This window comes from Oncorhynchus tshawytscha, linkage group LG18 (assembly GCF_018296145.1).
Source record: "Oncorhynchus tshawytscha isolate Ot180627B linkage group LG18, Otsh_v2.0, whole genome shotgun sequence".
Classification (NCBI taxonomy): domain Eukaryota; kingdom Metazoa; phylum Chordata; class Actinopteri; order Salmoniformes; family Salmonidae; genus Oncorhynchus; species Oncorhynchus tshawytscha.
In genome coordinates this window covers 13,650,120-13,665,965 of record NC_056446.1, presented here as the reverse complement: position 1 = coordinate 13,665,965, position 15,846 = coordinate 13,650,120, and the positions used below count along the sequence as shown (strand labels likewise).

General features: G+C 49.3%; 1 protein-coding gene across 1 annotated transcript in view; it reads right to left on the bottom strand.

The window, feature by feature from the left end:
• The window catches only part of rev3l (REV3 like, DNA directed polymerase zeta catalytic subunit), a 50,548-nt gene that overhangs the window by 22,330 nt on the left and 12,372 nt on the right, over positions 1 to 15,846 (bottom strand). Inside the window, 3 exon segments of the mRNA XM_042300670.1 lie at positions 718 to 881; positions 1,805 to 1,879; positions 2,241 to 2,430. Of these exon segments, the coding sequence (XP_042156604.1) occupies positions 718 to 881; positions 1,805 to 1,879; positions 2,241 to 2,430 (429 nt within the window).

Here is a 15,846-nt window from a genome sequence, read left to right as displayed (position 1 = left end):
AGGTTTTAATTTTTTTTTTTTTTACCTTTATTTAACTAGGCAAGTCAGTTAAGAACAAATTCTTATTTTCAATGACGGCCTAGGAACAGTGGGTTAACTGCCTGTTCAGGGGCAGAACGACAGATTAGTACCTTGTCAGCTCGGGGGTTTGAACTTGCAACCTTTCAGTTACAAGTCCACCGCTCTAACCACTAGGCTACCCTGCTCAACAGGCTTGCTAGTTATTCCTCTGGTCTGCCGCGGACCCCATTGCTTCCAGTCTTCTCCCGCACTCTTTTCTTCCTCTCTCAAGGCTTTTCCGTGTGTTGGTGAGGTGTCATCTTTGAAGAAGTCCACCTTCAGGTCTTTGTAAAGCAAGGGTGTTATCTGCTAGCCACTCTTTAGATAGTTACACACTGACCAGGATGCATTAGGACGATAAGGTTTGTGTGTGTGTGTGAGATAGAAAGAGAACGAGAACTACAGCGGCCGCCCCGAAGCATCTCAAGGCCATCGTAGAGAACACAAATACACCACAACAAAAGCATGGCAGCTCTTCCTCTCTTACACACACCCCCCCCGTCATATCTGGGACGTTATGACTGGGCATACTGCGCACCCCTCAGCCACACCTAACAGGCAACAGAAAAAGAGGTGTCCCGCAACACCACTCAGCCAGGTCACAGGTTTGTGACAAGGCCCCTAAAGCAGCCTACTCCGTTCCTGCCCGTCCCTTACCTCTGCGCGGCTGGCTCCGGCGGAACTTGACGGCTCCCAGGTTGATCAGGTTCATGCCGTACAGGTTGTAGTCGATGAACAGCTGCAGCAGGTAGGGGATGTGGGCCTCGTGGGGCTGGTAGTGCTTGTTCATCACAGCGCCTCCTTGCAACAGCTCACACACCCTGGAACCACACACACAGTTTGACATTAGATACGTTGTTGTACGCTATCCCTAGGCATGTTCTTCGCGTCCAGAAAAGGCTGTGTGTTCCAAAATGATTGAGTCGGAGAGGCTTTCATTCCAGAGTTGATATGCTTTCATTCAAAAACGCATTCACCTAGTCGCTGGAAAGAAACTGTGACGACACGCAATTTTACTTTTCAAACTTGAAACTTCCCGCCAGTTTTTTGGCCGGTCCAATATCCATAATAATAATGTAGGCCACAGTGACAGTTCCCCTTTAAAAAGGTCAGAGCGGAGAGAGTTGATTGATTCAGTGATTGATCTGGAACAAGACAGGGGCTCATAACAGTCAGTCAGGCTGGGAGCAGACAGTGTGCCAGTTAGACTCTCTCTCTCGCTCGCTCTCGCTCTCTCCTCCCTCAGTGTCTCTCGCTCGCTCTCCTCCCTCAGTATCACTCGCTCGCTCTCTCTCCTCTGTCCCGTCTCTCGGAATCAGTGCAGTAGCACGGCTCCACTCACAGTGACTGATAGCTTCAGCAGCTAAATAACAGCCGGTGTGCACACACACACACACACACACACACACACACTCTCTTACACAAAACAGACACGTACTTGCTTTGTCTCTCGCACAGTCGCTCTGTCTCTCCGTCTCAACGCACACACACTGTCTAAAAGACACACATACACACACACACACACACACCGCTAGAGCTCTGTACTACATAAGCGGGCCGATCAATATCAACAGAATGAGCATCATAGTCATGTCCACACAGGCTAGCCTACAGACAGAGAGCATAGCCCTCTCTAACAACAGGAACACATTGCAAATGTTAACATATATGTTATTACAGCTCCAAGACTCCAGACTGGTGAGAAATGCAAGCTGAGGCAAAAAAAGTAGAACACACTCCTCACCTTTTGACCATCTGAGGATTGTACAGATAAATCTTCATAAACTTCCTCTCCATGGCATGGTATCCATAAAAAGGCCTGTGGGGGGGGGGGGAGACACAGTCAGAAGAACCTCTTGGGAAAACAACACAATACAGACTTCACCTACCATTCACCTTCTAACATGAACATGTGAGCCTTCAGACTCTGCCCCGTTCTCAATGTGTCTTTTCTTGATTCCTCGTGTCTTCTCTCCTCGCTTCCTACTCAAAACCCATAGGAGGAGAATGCCCTAGGGGAGGATCCTTGGGTCATCTCCTCCAATGAGGTTTGACGAAGGAGGCGAGGAAACAGGTGGGAGATGGGAGGAAAACCAAATTGAGAAAGAGCCTCCACCGTGTACTTAGTGACCCTACTAAGGAACAGTGGTCTAGCTAAAAGAGAGGGAGCGGAGACTTACATGCCGGAGACCAGTGCCACCTTGAAGACGTGCTGTGTGTTGGAGGAGGGGTTTCCCATGGACACGTTGAGGGCCCTGTCGATGCTGAAGGCTACCTGACGCAGGTAGCTCTCCGCCTGCTGCCCGTAGCCATCGTATGGCACATAGAGGTAGGGGAAGATGCCATGGAGGTGGAGACAGGTCTTCTGACCTGAGAGCACGAGAGAGAGAGAGAGAGTCAATTCTGGTTGCGATAGTGGTAGGCTAGTCCTTCATTCGCCGTGTAGAATCGTCGGGGAGTGAACAAACAACGTTCTGTGGTCAGAGGCGAGAGGATGTCCGTTGGCGTTGGTCCGCCGTGTCCTTCAGACAGACGGTGTGTGTTCATGTGGCAGAGCTGCTGTGTCAAACTCAACAAAAAAGTTGGTTACCTCAACCCATAGGAACAACTGTGAAACTGGCACAGAGTCAAAAACACAAAGCCACTCGGCATTATACAGCGATATAAAACTAAAGATTCAATTCAAGTAGTAGTCCGACTCATAGTTAATTTACCAAAAAGCAAAAGCGTGCCGACTTTAAACACCATATTTACAGCCGGTGACGCAGTCTGCCAGTGACATGACTGATTTTACTAAGATACTATTAATACTAGACATGCACACAATGGAGACAGATTGGCCTCTCTACTGAGGGGAGAAAGAGAGGAAGGGGGTCCAGTAAAATAGCTTGTACACAGTTTCCAACCGCGGGAAGAGATGCCGCCATCCAGCCCTGCTCAGACAGACTGATGAAATACAACAAAAGGTCTGTAAAAGGAGCCTTGAATCCCGAGTGCACGCCACCACGATGTCAAGCCCGTCATTGCTAACCAACGGGGACTGTCTCCATGAGGGGAGGGAGACTGACGCTGACAGGGGGGCTGATATGGAATGAGGTCATCGTGAACTTGTGTGTGTAAAACTTTTTTTTTTTTAAACAATATTCTGTGTGTGACAGAGCTAAAAGAAAAAGGAAGCAAAGCCATCTAGACCTCGCTGGCTGACTGATAGTCCTGTTCAGGTTTGGCCTAGTCCAGGCCTAATGTCAGATACGTAATACGATACCATCCTACTCTGAATAGGGACCATGTGGCTGTGGGACGGGGACTAGAGACCATGCAGACCAGATGAGATGGAAGGACTGGCAGCAGGAGGAGGCAGTACAGAGCTTCACCGCCCCAGCACCTACAGAGCCTCTCCTCTCCCACACGTCAGCCCCATCTGCTCACGCACCCGCACAGAGAATGCCACACGGCCCCTTAATATCACATTTTGTAGGGGAATTGAGGGGCGGGGGAGGGGTTGTTGTGGGTCATGGAGTTCTATTTTTTCCCTGGGCCCAATTGTTCAACCTGAACCCGGTGGACCTGTTGTCATTGGAGTACTTCTGCAGAGAAAACAGCCTACGTAAAAACAACATCCTGCATATCTCTGCAACTATGCAGAGGGTGACACAGGAAGTGGTCAAAATAGATGGAGAAACAGATAGGGGTTATGTCATCGCGAGGCGGGTGGGGGGGAAAACGAGACCGCGCCAACCAAAAGAAAGCAGCTCTCCAGGGGAACCCCTTACAGACGACAGTGGCAAACAATGCAGCATGTGAATCGCTTTCAGTTTCAACACACGGGCATCAACCAGGCCGACGGATAACCCTTCACGTCTACATAGAACGGCCTAATCTGACATCCAATCCTTTCACCACCACAGAAACAGACAGTCAAGGCAGGAAAAGTGCACTAGGCAGAGTGCGTCTTCTCTAAGGACAGACAGACAGACAGGTAGACTGGCATAGAGCCAGTCGGGGGCGGAGAGGGCAGACAAAAGGAGCTGTGAGGTAGGCTAGGTACAGTTGGGAACGCGTGTGTGTGTGTGTGTGGGGGGGGGAGGTATGTGCCTTGCTAGTGAACACGGTCGTAACACACAGACACACACACACACACACACGCCATTGGTGAAGCTGCTACTGCAGTTGCTAGGTAACGGAAGCCGGCAAGCAGCACAAGCCCCTGACAGACAGCGGGGAAATATAAACAAGTGATTCTTTCCACCCAGCTGGCCGGTAAGGAGCGAGAGGAAATAAGAAAGATGGAGGAAAGGAGAGAGCGAGAGACACACAGAGAGAGAAATAAAGTGAGGGGGAGAGATAAAAAGAGAGAGGCAGATAGTCTCTTTCTAAAACAGTGTGAGAAAGAGATTGAGATAGGAAGTGAGAGTCTCTCTTTCTAAAGAGACCAAGAAGAGAGAGAGAGAGAGAGAGACAGAGACTGAGATTCTCTCTCGGTCTCTTAGAGAGACTGAGTGAGTAAGAAAGAGAGTAAGAGAGACTAAGGAGAGAGCGAGTAAGAGAGACTAAGGAGAGAGTGAGTAAGAGAGAGAGAGGAAATGAAAGAGGGAGTTGTGTCTGACTGAGGTCTAGACCCTAGGGCTGTTCTCTCTCGCTCTCTCTTCCTGTCTAAGTAGAGAGTAGTCCCCAGCCACCCGTCAGCTCCTGACCACCCCCGACCGAGTGGGGCTCCCTGATTTGTTAATGGGAGGGAGGACCAGACCAAGAGAAGGGACTGTGGGGCTACTGCAGACAGGGCCCTATCATAGAGTTAGATAGAGGACGCAACATTGTAGCCGTCCCATTACTAGAGCATGGTCAGCACAATTGAGGACGTCTCAATTTTGAAGTAGTCCATTTTATTCTTCTTCTACGAGTTGGGAAACAAATTGAAAGAGTTCACACTGCCACCAGGAGGAGTGCATCGTTTGAACAGCAATAAAGCCCAAGTTTGTGAATCACTGCCACCCGCAGTTCTGGAATGTTTGCTCAGGAGTATAAATAGGAATTCCCACCCAGTTAACTACTTCAGAATGATGAAAGTCCTCAAATGGCGCTGTCCATGCTAAAGCAGGGCACTAGAGTCCTCTATAGAAACCATCTACAGGAAGGAACACGAAGGCAGCGATGATGATTCTCTCTCCATCTCCTCTCCTCCTCCAGGTCTGCAGCAGGCAGCGTGTCTGAATGACTCAGCACTACAGCAGCAGCTCCAGCCTGTCAGTACTGTAGAGTTACAGTCGGAGTGCTGCCTGCTAGCTGCTACTGTACACTGCTGCTGTCTGTGAACAGACAGACAGGACAGACGTCTATAGGAGTCCCTCTCACTGCATGGAGCAGCAGCAGGACTTATAATAAATATGGAAATGAGCCCGTGTGTGCAGGGGGTGTATGTGTGTGAGAGTTTGCATGCACGTGTGTGCGCAACTAGCCACTCAGATCCTCCATCTTGATGAATACCCATTCATGCTCTCGCTGGACTGGACCTGATTGATTGCAGGAAGCTCCGGGTCACACAGAACAAGAGAGTGTGGAGCTGTATAGAACTCTTCTCTCTGTACAATTTGGGCCCTGAGGCACAACCCACAGATGAATGTAGCTTCAGAGTGAGGGGGAATCTGGGATGGAGCGAGGGATGCAGGGGGGCAAGTCCCTCTTAGATGGGGGTCTGTAGAGGGGGGACATCCCTCTGCTATTGCCTCTGGGCCAGAGTAATAAAGAACATGGACAAAACTTGGTTAGGGATTGGGACTGTGGATTATGGACAAAATACCAACTGGGTTTTACAGTAACAAGAGAACAAGGCCAAGATGTTCTAATGGAGTTGAGAGAACAGAACTGAGCACCGTGAAGGAGAGGCTCGTTAACACAGCCTGAGCCCATGTCGAGGACATAATATCTGCCCGGTCATGTACCGAGTCCCCCTAACACTGTATGGAGGATAGCGGGGGAGACTAAAGGTTTACGGAAACCCAACACCGGTATCTCAACATCTGGCGAGAGCCTCCTGCATCGTCCGTCTCAATGCCAGGGCACGAGGGTGCAGGGAGCGACGGAAGGGGGGGGGGTAGAGAGCGAACGAGAGAAGTGTAAGAGGGGGCGAGAGAAAGAAAGAGCGAAACAGAGACTAAGAAAGAGAGGACGATCAGAGGGAAAGGCCGAGCAAGTTTGTCTGAGGGAGAGACGCACCTGGCGTCATCAAATCTAACCCCCGACCCATTATGCTGCTTCACAAGAGTCACGGTTTCCCTCCGTCCCTGCCAGAGCACCTGCAACAACAACAAACAACACAAAGAGGAGAGAGAACCTCACAGCCCAAACCCACCAGAGGCCTGACTGGGCAGACATCTTCCCATAGCCCTGTATGGTATGGAGAGAAGCAGGGACGGATGGCAGGAACAAACTAATGGGTGCCGCATGAAGATACTGTCGATCAATAAAGCTTCTGCTTGCTTAGCAAAGATCTGCACCATCATTTATCTTCCCGTCCTTCTAATGAGTTTTAAATGCGGGCGGGTGCGTCATAACTCCTCGCACAGACACACGGCAGTTCTAAAACACATCACAGTAAACGCCGGGGGGGTCTCGTTTTACATTAGACTTCAGGGTAATAGAAACAGGACTATGTTGAGGGAATATCAATGTGGCGTGCCTGTCTCCGGTCTGCATCGGGCACATGGAGCCACCCATGGGAGAGGGAGGGGGAGGGAGGGTGTGTCGAATCTCACGCGACGGTTCAGTTCCGCGGGTTCACTACAGACGCGATCCTGCACCACGACACGAGAGAGAGAGAGAGAGAGGGGGGGGGGAAAAATACTTGTTCGAGGAGGAGGGAGAGAACAGAGACTGCAGTGAAGGGAAGAGGAGAGAGAGAAGAGATGAATGACTACTTTAAATCACATCGCTCTAGTCTGAGGGATTTACCCCAGTCGCCCGCTGGTGGCGGGGGCGGGGGGGGGGTAGAAATGTATACTGCTGCTTTATAAACTATACTGAACAAAAATATAAAAACGCAGCATGCAACATTGTCAAAGGTTTTACTGGGTTACAGTTCATTTCAGGAAATCAGTCAAATGAAATGAATGCATTAGGCCCTAAAAAATAATAATAAATAACTAAAATCGATTGATTTCACATGACTGGGACTACAGATATGCATCCATTGGTCACAGATACCTTAAAAAAGAAAAGGTAGGGGCGTGGATCAGACCACCATTTCCCTCATGCAGCACATTGGAACGAGATGATCAGGCTGTTGATTGTGGCCTGTGGAATGTTGTCCCACTCTTCAATGGCTGTGAGCATTTGCTGGATATTGGCAGGAACTAGAACACGTGATCCAGAGCATCCCAAATATGCTCAATGGGTGACATGTCTGGTGAGTATGCAGGCCATTGATGGACTGGGACATTTTCAGCTTCCAGGAATTGTGTACAGATCCTTGTGACATGGGGATGTGCATTATCATGCTGAAACATGAGGTGATGGCGGGGGATGAATGGCACGACAATGGGCTTCTGGATCTCATCACGGTTTCTCTGTGCATTCAAATTGCCATCGATAAAATTCAAATTGTGTTTGTTGTCTAACTTATGCCTGCCCATACCATAACCCCACCGCCACCATGGGGCACTCTGTTCACAACGTGACATCAGCAAACCGCTAGCCCACACGACTCCATACGAGTGGTATGTAGTTGGGAGGCCGGTTGGATGTACTGCCAAATTCTCTGGCAACAGCTTAGGTGGACATTCCCTCAGTCAGCATGCCAAGTGCACCCTCCCTCAAAACTAGAGACATCTGTGGCATTGTGTTGTGTGACAAAAACGTACATTTTACAGTGGCCTTTTAATGTCCCCAGCACAAGGTGCACCTGTGTAATTATCATGCTACTTAATAAGCTTCTTGATATGCCACACCTGTCAGGTGGATGGATTATCTTGGCAAAGGAGAAATGCTCACTAACAGGGATGTAAACAAATTTGTGCACAAAATTTGAGGGAAATACGCTTTGGGTGCGTATGGAACATTTCTGGGATCTTTCATATCAGCTCATGAAACATGGGACCAACACGTTCCATGTTGTGTTTATATATTTTGTTCAGTATAACTGGCCAGCATGGTGTACAGGTCTTCTAGCAGACACTACGTAATGCTAGTCCTGGGTGAGACTATTGAAATGCTGCCAGGACAGCAATTTATGAAGTGGTGTTTGGTGGCATGCAGGAGGAGTAAACAGTGTGTTTGCCATGCTGTGGAGAGACTCTGATCACACTGTGCCTGTGTGTGTGTGTGTGTGTGGTAGAGACACTCGGGGAGGAGGAGGAGGAGAGAGGCAGACATCGAGGCTGGATGCTGCTATTTTTGGCCTTGCCTGGCTGCAAGGAGCGAGTCTGCTGATGAGCAGAGCAGAGGTGGAGAGGACACAGACAGGGGCTGCTGAGCAAGGAGATGAGCATGTTGATCTATTTACAGCTCTACCTAGCCCTGTGCTCCATTCATACACCAGTGTATAGCCTGTACTGTACGTGTGACTGTGTGCGCGTGTGTTAGGATGCTGCTCATTAACTACCCTCTGTTTGGATACCCGCCCACTGCCACCCCCTCCTCCCCTTACACCATCCTCCTCAAACCCCCTCCATCACACACACACACACACACACACAAACACTGCAATTTAGGTACAGCGATAATGCACACCGGGTCCCTTCAATCATCCATCCTTCAAAGTGCCTATGCAAATTGTTTTGTTTTAGAGAATAAACAAAGGCGTGAGGGTAGGCGCGTTTCTTTATGGGCACCTCACCCTCTTTCACTCAGAATAGTACACTGCCGCAGCTTCCTGCGCTGCACTCTTCCCTGTTCTTTGCTTTCCACAGTTGGTCACGTCTCCGGATCTGAGTCTGACCGACACAAAAACCTCTCCGGTCCTGCCTGAGATTCCACAGAGTGGTAAAACCAGGAACGGCTGTTCACTCACTGACCACCCTGTTCTGTAAGGCCTCGTCCTCCATTCGTTGAACACTGAACAGCTCCTATACAGTGGTTTAACCAGGCGTATTCACCACGGACTGCATCCAGATCGGATTCCGAACACAGGCCAGTGTCTTCAGCTGTGTCCTCAGGCCTCCAATAGAAATCACCGTAAGAGTCTGGTAGCCCTGAAATGCTTCCCTTCCACTCTCAGTGTGTCACAGGTTCCATTGTGTCATCGCTAGGAGCCAGAAGCCTCCCTGGCTGAGGTGACTTCATGCTGGGAGAGAGACTGTGGTGGTCCCCGGGCCAAACCTGGAGCAGACAGCAGAATCCTCCCTGGCTGAGGTGACTTCATGCTGGGAGAGAGACTGTGGTGGTCCCCGGGCCAAACCTGGAGCTGACAGCAGAATCCTCCCTGTGACTGCGCTTTTCCCTCTCCACAGCCAAGGCCCGTCCTGGCAAACCGCCTGGCTCCTGAGCACAGAGTGGAGCAAACAAGTCACTAGACGTCGATTCCCAGCTCTCAGCGAGGGATTTCCTACAGCATTCCCAATCGTTCCTTCCCATGTCCTGTACCCAGTCCAGTCCTGAGGCAGACAAAGGCCCAAAAGTCTCTATGAAAACCTCTGTGAGGGGATTCATTGATCGTTCCCAGACAGCACCTTATCTACAGTCCTGACTGAGGCATGAAACACCTCGAACTCTTTGTGAAGCTCCAGACGGGAGCAAGCGGTCTCCTGCTGGGTTCAGTAAAGACATCCCTGGGACTTCAGTGTGTTGAGGAACAAACAGACCAGACGGCCCTGCCAACCAGTGCCAAGCAGGAGTCTTAACAGATGGCCAACCACCTAGCCTCACGCGGGAACCTGCGGAACACACACCCACCCACCCACCCACCCACGGAAAAACAGCAGAATACAATATCACGTTTTATTTGGTCTCTGACTGAGGAGTGTGTCACAAAAGCACATTTTTCTCCACACCTCATGGGTATAGGCCTATGTTGTGAGAATCCATCCTAATGGAAGATGTAGGTGGCTGGGCAGTGAGCAGGGGCCGCCTTCCGCTACCATCCATCTCCGGTGTGGGATACGAGTGGCGATAACAGGCCCCAGTTCATTCATCCAGCGACAGTGTGATGATGGCACTAATGATCCCGGTACAGCGGATTAACAGCACAGGCCTCCATGCCCTCTGGTGTGTCAAAGCAGGGGCACGCACACACGTACACACACACACGCCCATAAAAGTGTTTGAGCTGCAGTCATTTAGCTGTGGCGCGGCACCGCGGCAAAAATCATTGCCACTAAGGCCCAAAAAAATACGGCACACGAAATAATATTTTGAAGATCCGAGAACAGTGAAGTCCACATGGACTTTTCCTCTTTAAACAAAGAATAGAAAAAAAAAACTGACCCCAATAGTAGAATAGTATATCTATTTACCTAGACTTGTTGTTGTTGTTGTTGTGTGTTCTATGCGAGAGAAATAGGCTATTCCTCTCGAGGTGTATTTCAGTTGCGAATGCCATGCACAGCGAGGCTCAATGCAATGACGGGAGAAACAGACGTTTTAAAATGGCCTTTGCTAAAAAGAGGGAGATCCTACTTTATTCCTGAGTGCATAGGGGAGAGTGGGGCTAAATGTAACATGTGTCTATTGTAGGGTAACTTGGGGTAAAAACGCCACCCTACCTCAAATATTTTTTTGAGGGCGTAACTTCAATTGTGATGAGACATGAGGTTTTTTTTGTTGAGCAAGAGTGGCAACCAGGGAAAGTGTTCGGGGGAGAATGGTGACATGATGTGGTTTCTGGGAGAAGTACAGACAGGGGAGTTTTACCCCGGGTGGCAGAATACCATGCAATTTTTTGGAACATAAAATTCATCAATATGATGCGAACTAGTTAAAAGATCACATTCGGGAGCTCCCGAGTGGCGCAGTGGTCCAAGGCACTGCATTGCAGCGCTAGCTATGCCACTAGAGATTCTGGGTTCGAGTCTGGGCTATGTCGCAGCCGGCCGCGACCGGGAGACCCACAATTGGGTCCGGTTTACGGGAGCGCTGTCCGGTTTAGGGGAGGGTTTGGCCGGCAGGGATGTCCTTGTCCCATCGCGCACTAGCGACTCGTGGCGGGCCGGGCGCCACAGCACCAATACGTTTCCTCCGACACATTGATGTGGCTGGCTTCCGGGTTAAGTGGGCATTTTGTCAAGAAGCAGTGTGGCTTGGTTGGGTTGTGTTTCGGAGGACGCACGGCTCTCGACCTTTGCCTCTCCTGAGTCCGTACAAGAGTTGAAGCGATGAGACAAGACTGCAACTACCAATTGGGAAGAAAAAAGGGTAAAAAAAATATTTTAAAAAGATCACATTCGGGATCGAGCTAATGATTAGCCCAATAGGGTAAATGCAGATAGAAACTCGGCCCTTCAATTATATTTATTTATAGCCACTTTGCTGCATCAGTTGGGCCACAGATGATAATGCTAATTGCTTATGGTATACCTGATAATATGAATGGGCTATATGTTGGGCTGGGAATTGCCAGGGACTTCACAATACGATATTATCACGATACTTTGCTGCTGATATGATATGTATTGAGATTCTCCCGATTCTATATAATATTGTGATTCGATACTGTGATTTTATTGCGATTCGATGTTCCAACCCTATTACTCATCACATGTCTGCTGCAGAGGGACAAAAGAGAGCCATGAGAACATCACATTTTGATCAGTTATGGAAACAAAAGTGCTGAAAACAAATTAGCCTCATTTTTAAAAAGAAGATGGAGAACAAGCTATGAATGAAAAATACTGGCGTTTTGGTGCAGGTACAGCCAACTAGCGCAAAAATAATATTGCAATATTGTCAAAATGATACATCGTCAAAAATTATATCCCGATATGTAACTATCCACCCCCCCTCAAAATCACTAGCTATATGCATGGTCCAATACTTTAAAATAATTTTAGCAAACAATTTTAACAATATGTTATTGGGCTCATTTCATTTTGGAGTGAAGAGTCAGCAGAAGGGAGCTTGTCATTCCTTCTCCATAAAAATGCTGTGACCTTCTCCCCCACTGATACACATATTTCCAGAGGAAACACACAAACCACAACAACAACCCTGGGGGAACAGGAATATACAGCCAAGCAGTCAGAGACGTCCCACAGCGGGAAGGAAATACTATGACTGGGGAAAAAGCAGGATAGTAGGTCCATCAGCTGGACCACTAAGACCACCGTCGCCGTAGCAACATGCCTGTATGGACGCTTCTTCATCCAGGGCGAGTCATCGCTGCACAGCTGCCCAATGTCAGACGTGGTGAGAGAGACAAATCGAGGACCTTTCAATGAGCATCACCTGCACCCCGGCACACCTGTCTCAACCAGTCGCATTAATCAGGTGGGCTAGAAGGGTGTGTGTGTGTGTGTGTGTGTGTATATATCTGCCAGACCTGTACGATTAGTGCGACGGCAGCCTGTCGATCGATGTCCTGCCAGCTCTGGCTGTGCTCACACAAACATGTTCAATCAATCAAAGTCTGCACGTCCAACCACCTCAAGAAGCGATGGCAGCAAGTGAGCCATAAGACACAAACACTGAGGAGGTGAGGTGAGGAGGCCAAATGACTAACATTCCACGGGGAGTGTCTTTATCAGCGGGATAGAATGACAGAACGGTAGCGAGAGGAGGAGGAAGAGAGACGGAGAGGGGCTACAGTCCGGTTCACTAGCACTGCAGTGGGTGACCATTGCAGTGACACGCGCAAGTCCACAGAACCCCAGTCCCGAGACCAACAGACTGAACCAGGACGTGGTTTCTGTGGTTTGACCTTCGCTCCCTCGCCGCTCTGTGTGTTATTGTGGTCCAGTCCTCTCGCCTACTCCATGTTTATTTGTGGCCCACTAATACCAGTGGCCCTCTGAGACCCCCCCCCCCTGCCGCTAGCTACAGTAGAGGGGGAAGAGAATTACTAGCAGGCTGAAGAACTCTGCCACCAGGGCGGCTTCATTCCCACATAGTCCAGACACAAAGCCACATCTGTCTGACCACAGACCCAAGCACTCTGCTTAACGATGAGGAGCGTCAGAGGAGGACAGACCAGAACAGCCTGAGGGCAGCAGGACAGAACCCACTGTAGATGCGATGACAACTGGAGGAGGGGAAGAGGAGGAGATGGAGTGGAGAGAGGGGGCTGTGAAGTGCAGTATGCTAGTATGCCAACACTGAGGGTAGAGGCCACACATCCAAACGACCTGTCCAGTCAGATTAGAAAGCACAGACTTCTCTCTCTCTCTCCCTGCATCTTCACTAATGTTTGCCACCGTGTTGGAGCTCAGGTATGTGACCGTGGCTCAGGGTGATGAAGGAGGGGAGGCAGGGTGATGAAGGAGGGGAGTCAGGGTGATGAAGGAGGGGAGTCAGGGTGATGAAGGAGGGGTGTCAGGGTGATGAAGGAGGGGTGTCAGGGTGATGAAGGAGGGGTGTCAGGGTGATGAAGGAGGGGTGTCAGGGTGATGAAGGAGGGGTGTCAGGGTGATGAAGGAGGGGTGTCAGGGTGAGAGGCCAATGAACTTGACAGGGTCAGGGAGGGTAGAGGCCAGGGAGGGCAGCTCCAGTCCCACACGCATCACTGACAAGCCCCCCCGCCCCCGCCCCCAAACAGGACACAGGAACACAATGTGACATGACACCTGTCTCTGACACTGGAAGAGAGGGAGTAGCTGTGGAAAAGGGAAGGTGGGGGGGAGATTAGGAAGAGAGAGAGAAATTGGATCTGCAGGAACTGATTGAAGAGTAGGTAGAGGAGAACAAAGGAACAGAAGAGGGAGCGAGGGGAGAGGGAGAGCGAGAGAAAGAACAAGACAAAGGAGAGGGGAAGAGCGCGAGAGAAAGAATGAATGCGAGAGCAAGAGAGCGAGCGAGAGAGGAAGGGAGAGTGAAAGAGCGCGAGAAGAGCACCACAGCCTGTGACCAGCGGGCAGGGTATCCTCCGTGTCTGCTGTGTCTGCGGCTCTCAGTCTGACAGCAGTGTGTAGACTAGCCTGACGACACACACACACGGCAGGGAATGAACAGCGTCAGGCAATGACTTCTCTCCCTGCATCTTCAGGTATGTGACTGTGGCTCAGGGTGAACTTGACAGGGTCAGGGAGAGTAGAGCACAGGGAGGGCAGCTGCAGTCCCACAAGCATATCTGACCTAGTCACATTCTGACCCCCTCCCCCCCTAAACAGGACACAGGAACACAATGTGACATGACACCTGCAGGGACAGGTCACCTCTGACACTGGAAGAGAGGGAGTAGCTGTGGGAAAAGGAACAAAAGAAGTGGGGGAAATTAGGGAAGAGAGAAAGAAATTGGATCTGTAGGAAAAGATTGCACAGTGGGTAGAGAAGAACAGAGAGAGAAAGGCCGGCGTAGGCAGACCTAGCTCTCAAGAGAAGACATTTTGTGGGCAGAGTGCACACAGCCTGGAGGTGGAAATTGAGCTGCACTTCCTAACCTCCTGCCAAATGTATGACCATATTAGAGACACATATTTCCCTCAGATTACACAGATCCACAAAGAATTCAAAAACAAACCCAATTTCAATAAACTCCCATATCTACTGATTGAAATACCACAGCGTGACATCACAGCAGCAAGATTTGTGACCTGTTGCCACAAGGGCAACCAGCGAAGAACAAACACCATTGTAAACACAACCTATATTTATGTTTATTCATCTTCCCTTTAGCACTCTAACTATTTGCACATAATATAACATTTGAAATGTCTTTGTCTCTTTTGGAACTTTTGTGAGTGTAATGTTTACTGTTAATTTTGATTTCACTTTTGTTTATTACCTACTTCACTTGCTTTGGCAATGTTAACATTTGTTTCCCATGCCAGTACAGCCCTGAGAGAAGAGGAGAGAGAGAGAGAAGAGGAGGAGGAGGAGAGAGAGAAGAGTGACCAGCGGGCAGGGTATCCTCTGTGTCAGCAGCTCCCAGTCTGACAGAAGTGTGTAGACTAGCCTTACGACACACACACACACACACACACACACACACACACACACACACACACACGTCAGGGAATGAACAGCATCACCGTGGACACACAATCATGCAGTATGTATGACCACACATGCTGCTGGTTGACCATTAGCCTGGGCGCTTCTGTACTAACAAGCAGTCCAAATATTCCAATCCAGGCAATTAAAAGACACACACATTTAGTGTTAGAGAACGTAAATATTCATTTAGTCAGAAACTGCCAAGCAGTCTGGACTGGAGGGTGACTGTGAAATTCTAAATATAATGACAAATGGATACCCTTGTTCTACCCTTGTTCGACGGCGGTCAACAGAACAAAGGGAGACCGACGGTGTCGGAATCTGAATTGAACTTTGCTATGAAATAATATAATATGCAAATGTCTTCCCTTGAGATATTAAAAATGTGAGAGATGGAATCAAATGAAGCTATTGTGTTTCCAGCCTAATGTGCTAGCTAGACCAAGTGTTGCACATGATCTACTGTAGGCTAGTACTGTGGCTAATATCAGAATGGCCGGAAGCCATCTCTATCAAAAAGAAAGACAGAACGAGAGAGAGAGAAAAAAGACAAAAAGACAGAACGAGAGAGAAAAAAGACAGAGAGAGAGAGAGAGAGAGAGAAAAGAGACAGAACGAGAGAGAGAAAAGACAGAACGAGAAAAGAGACAGAACGAGAAAAGAGACAGAGAGAGAAAAGAGACAGAGAGAGAAAAGAGACAGAACGAGAAA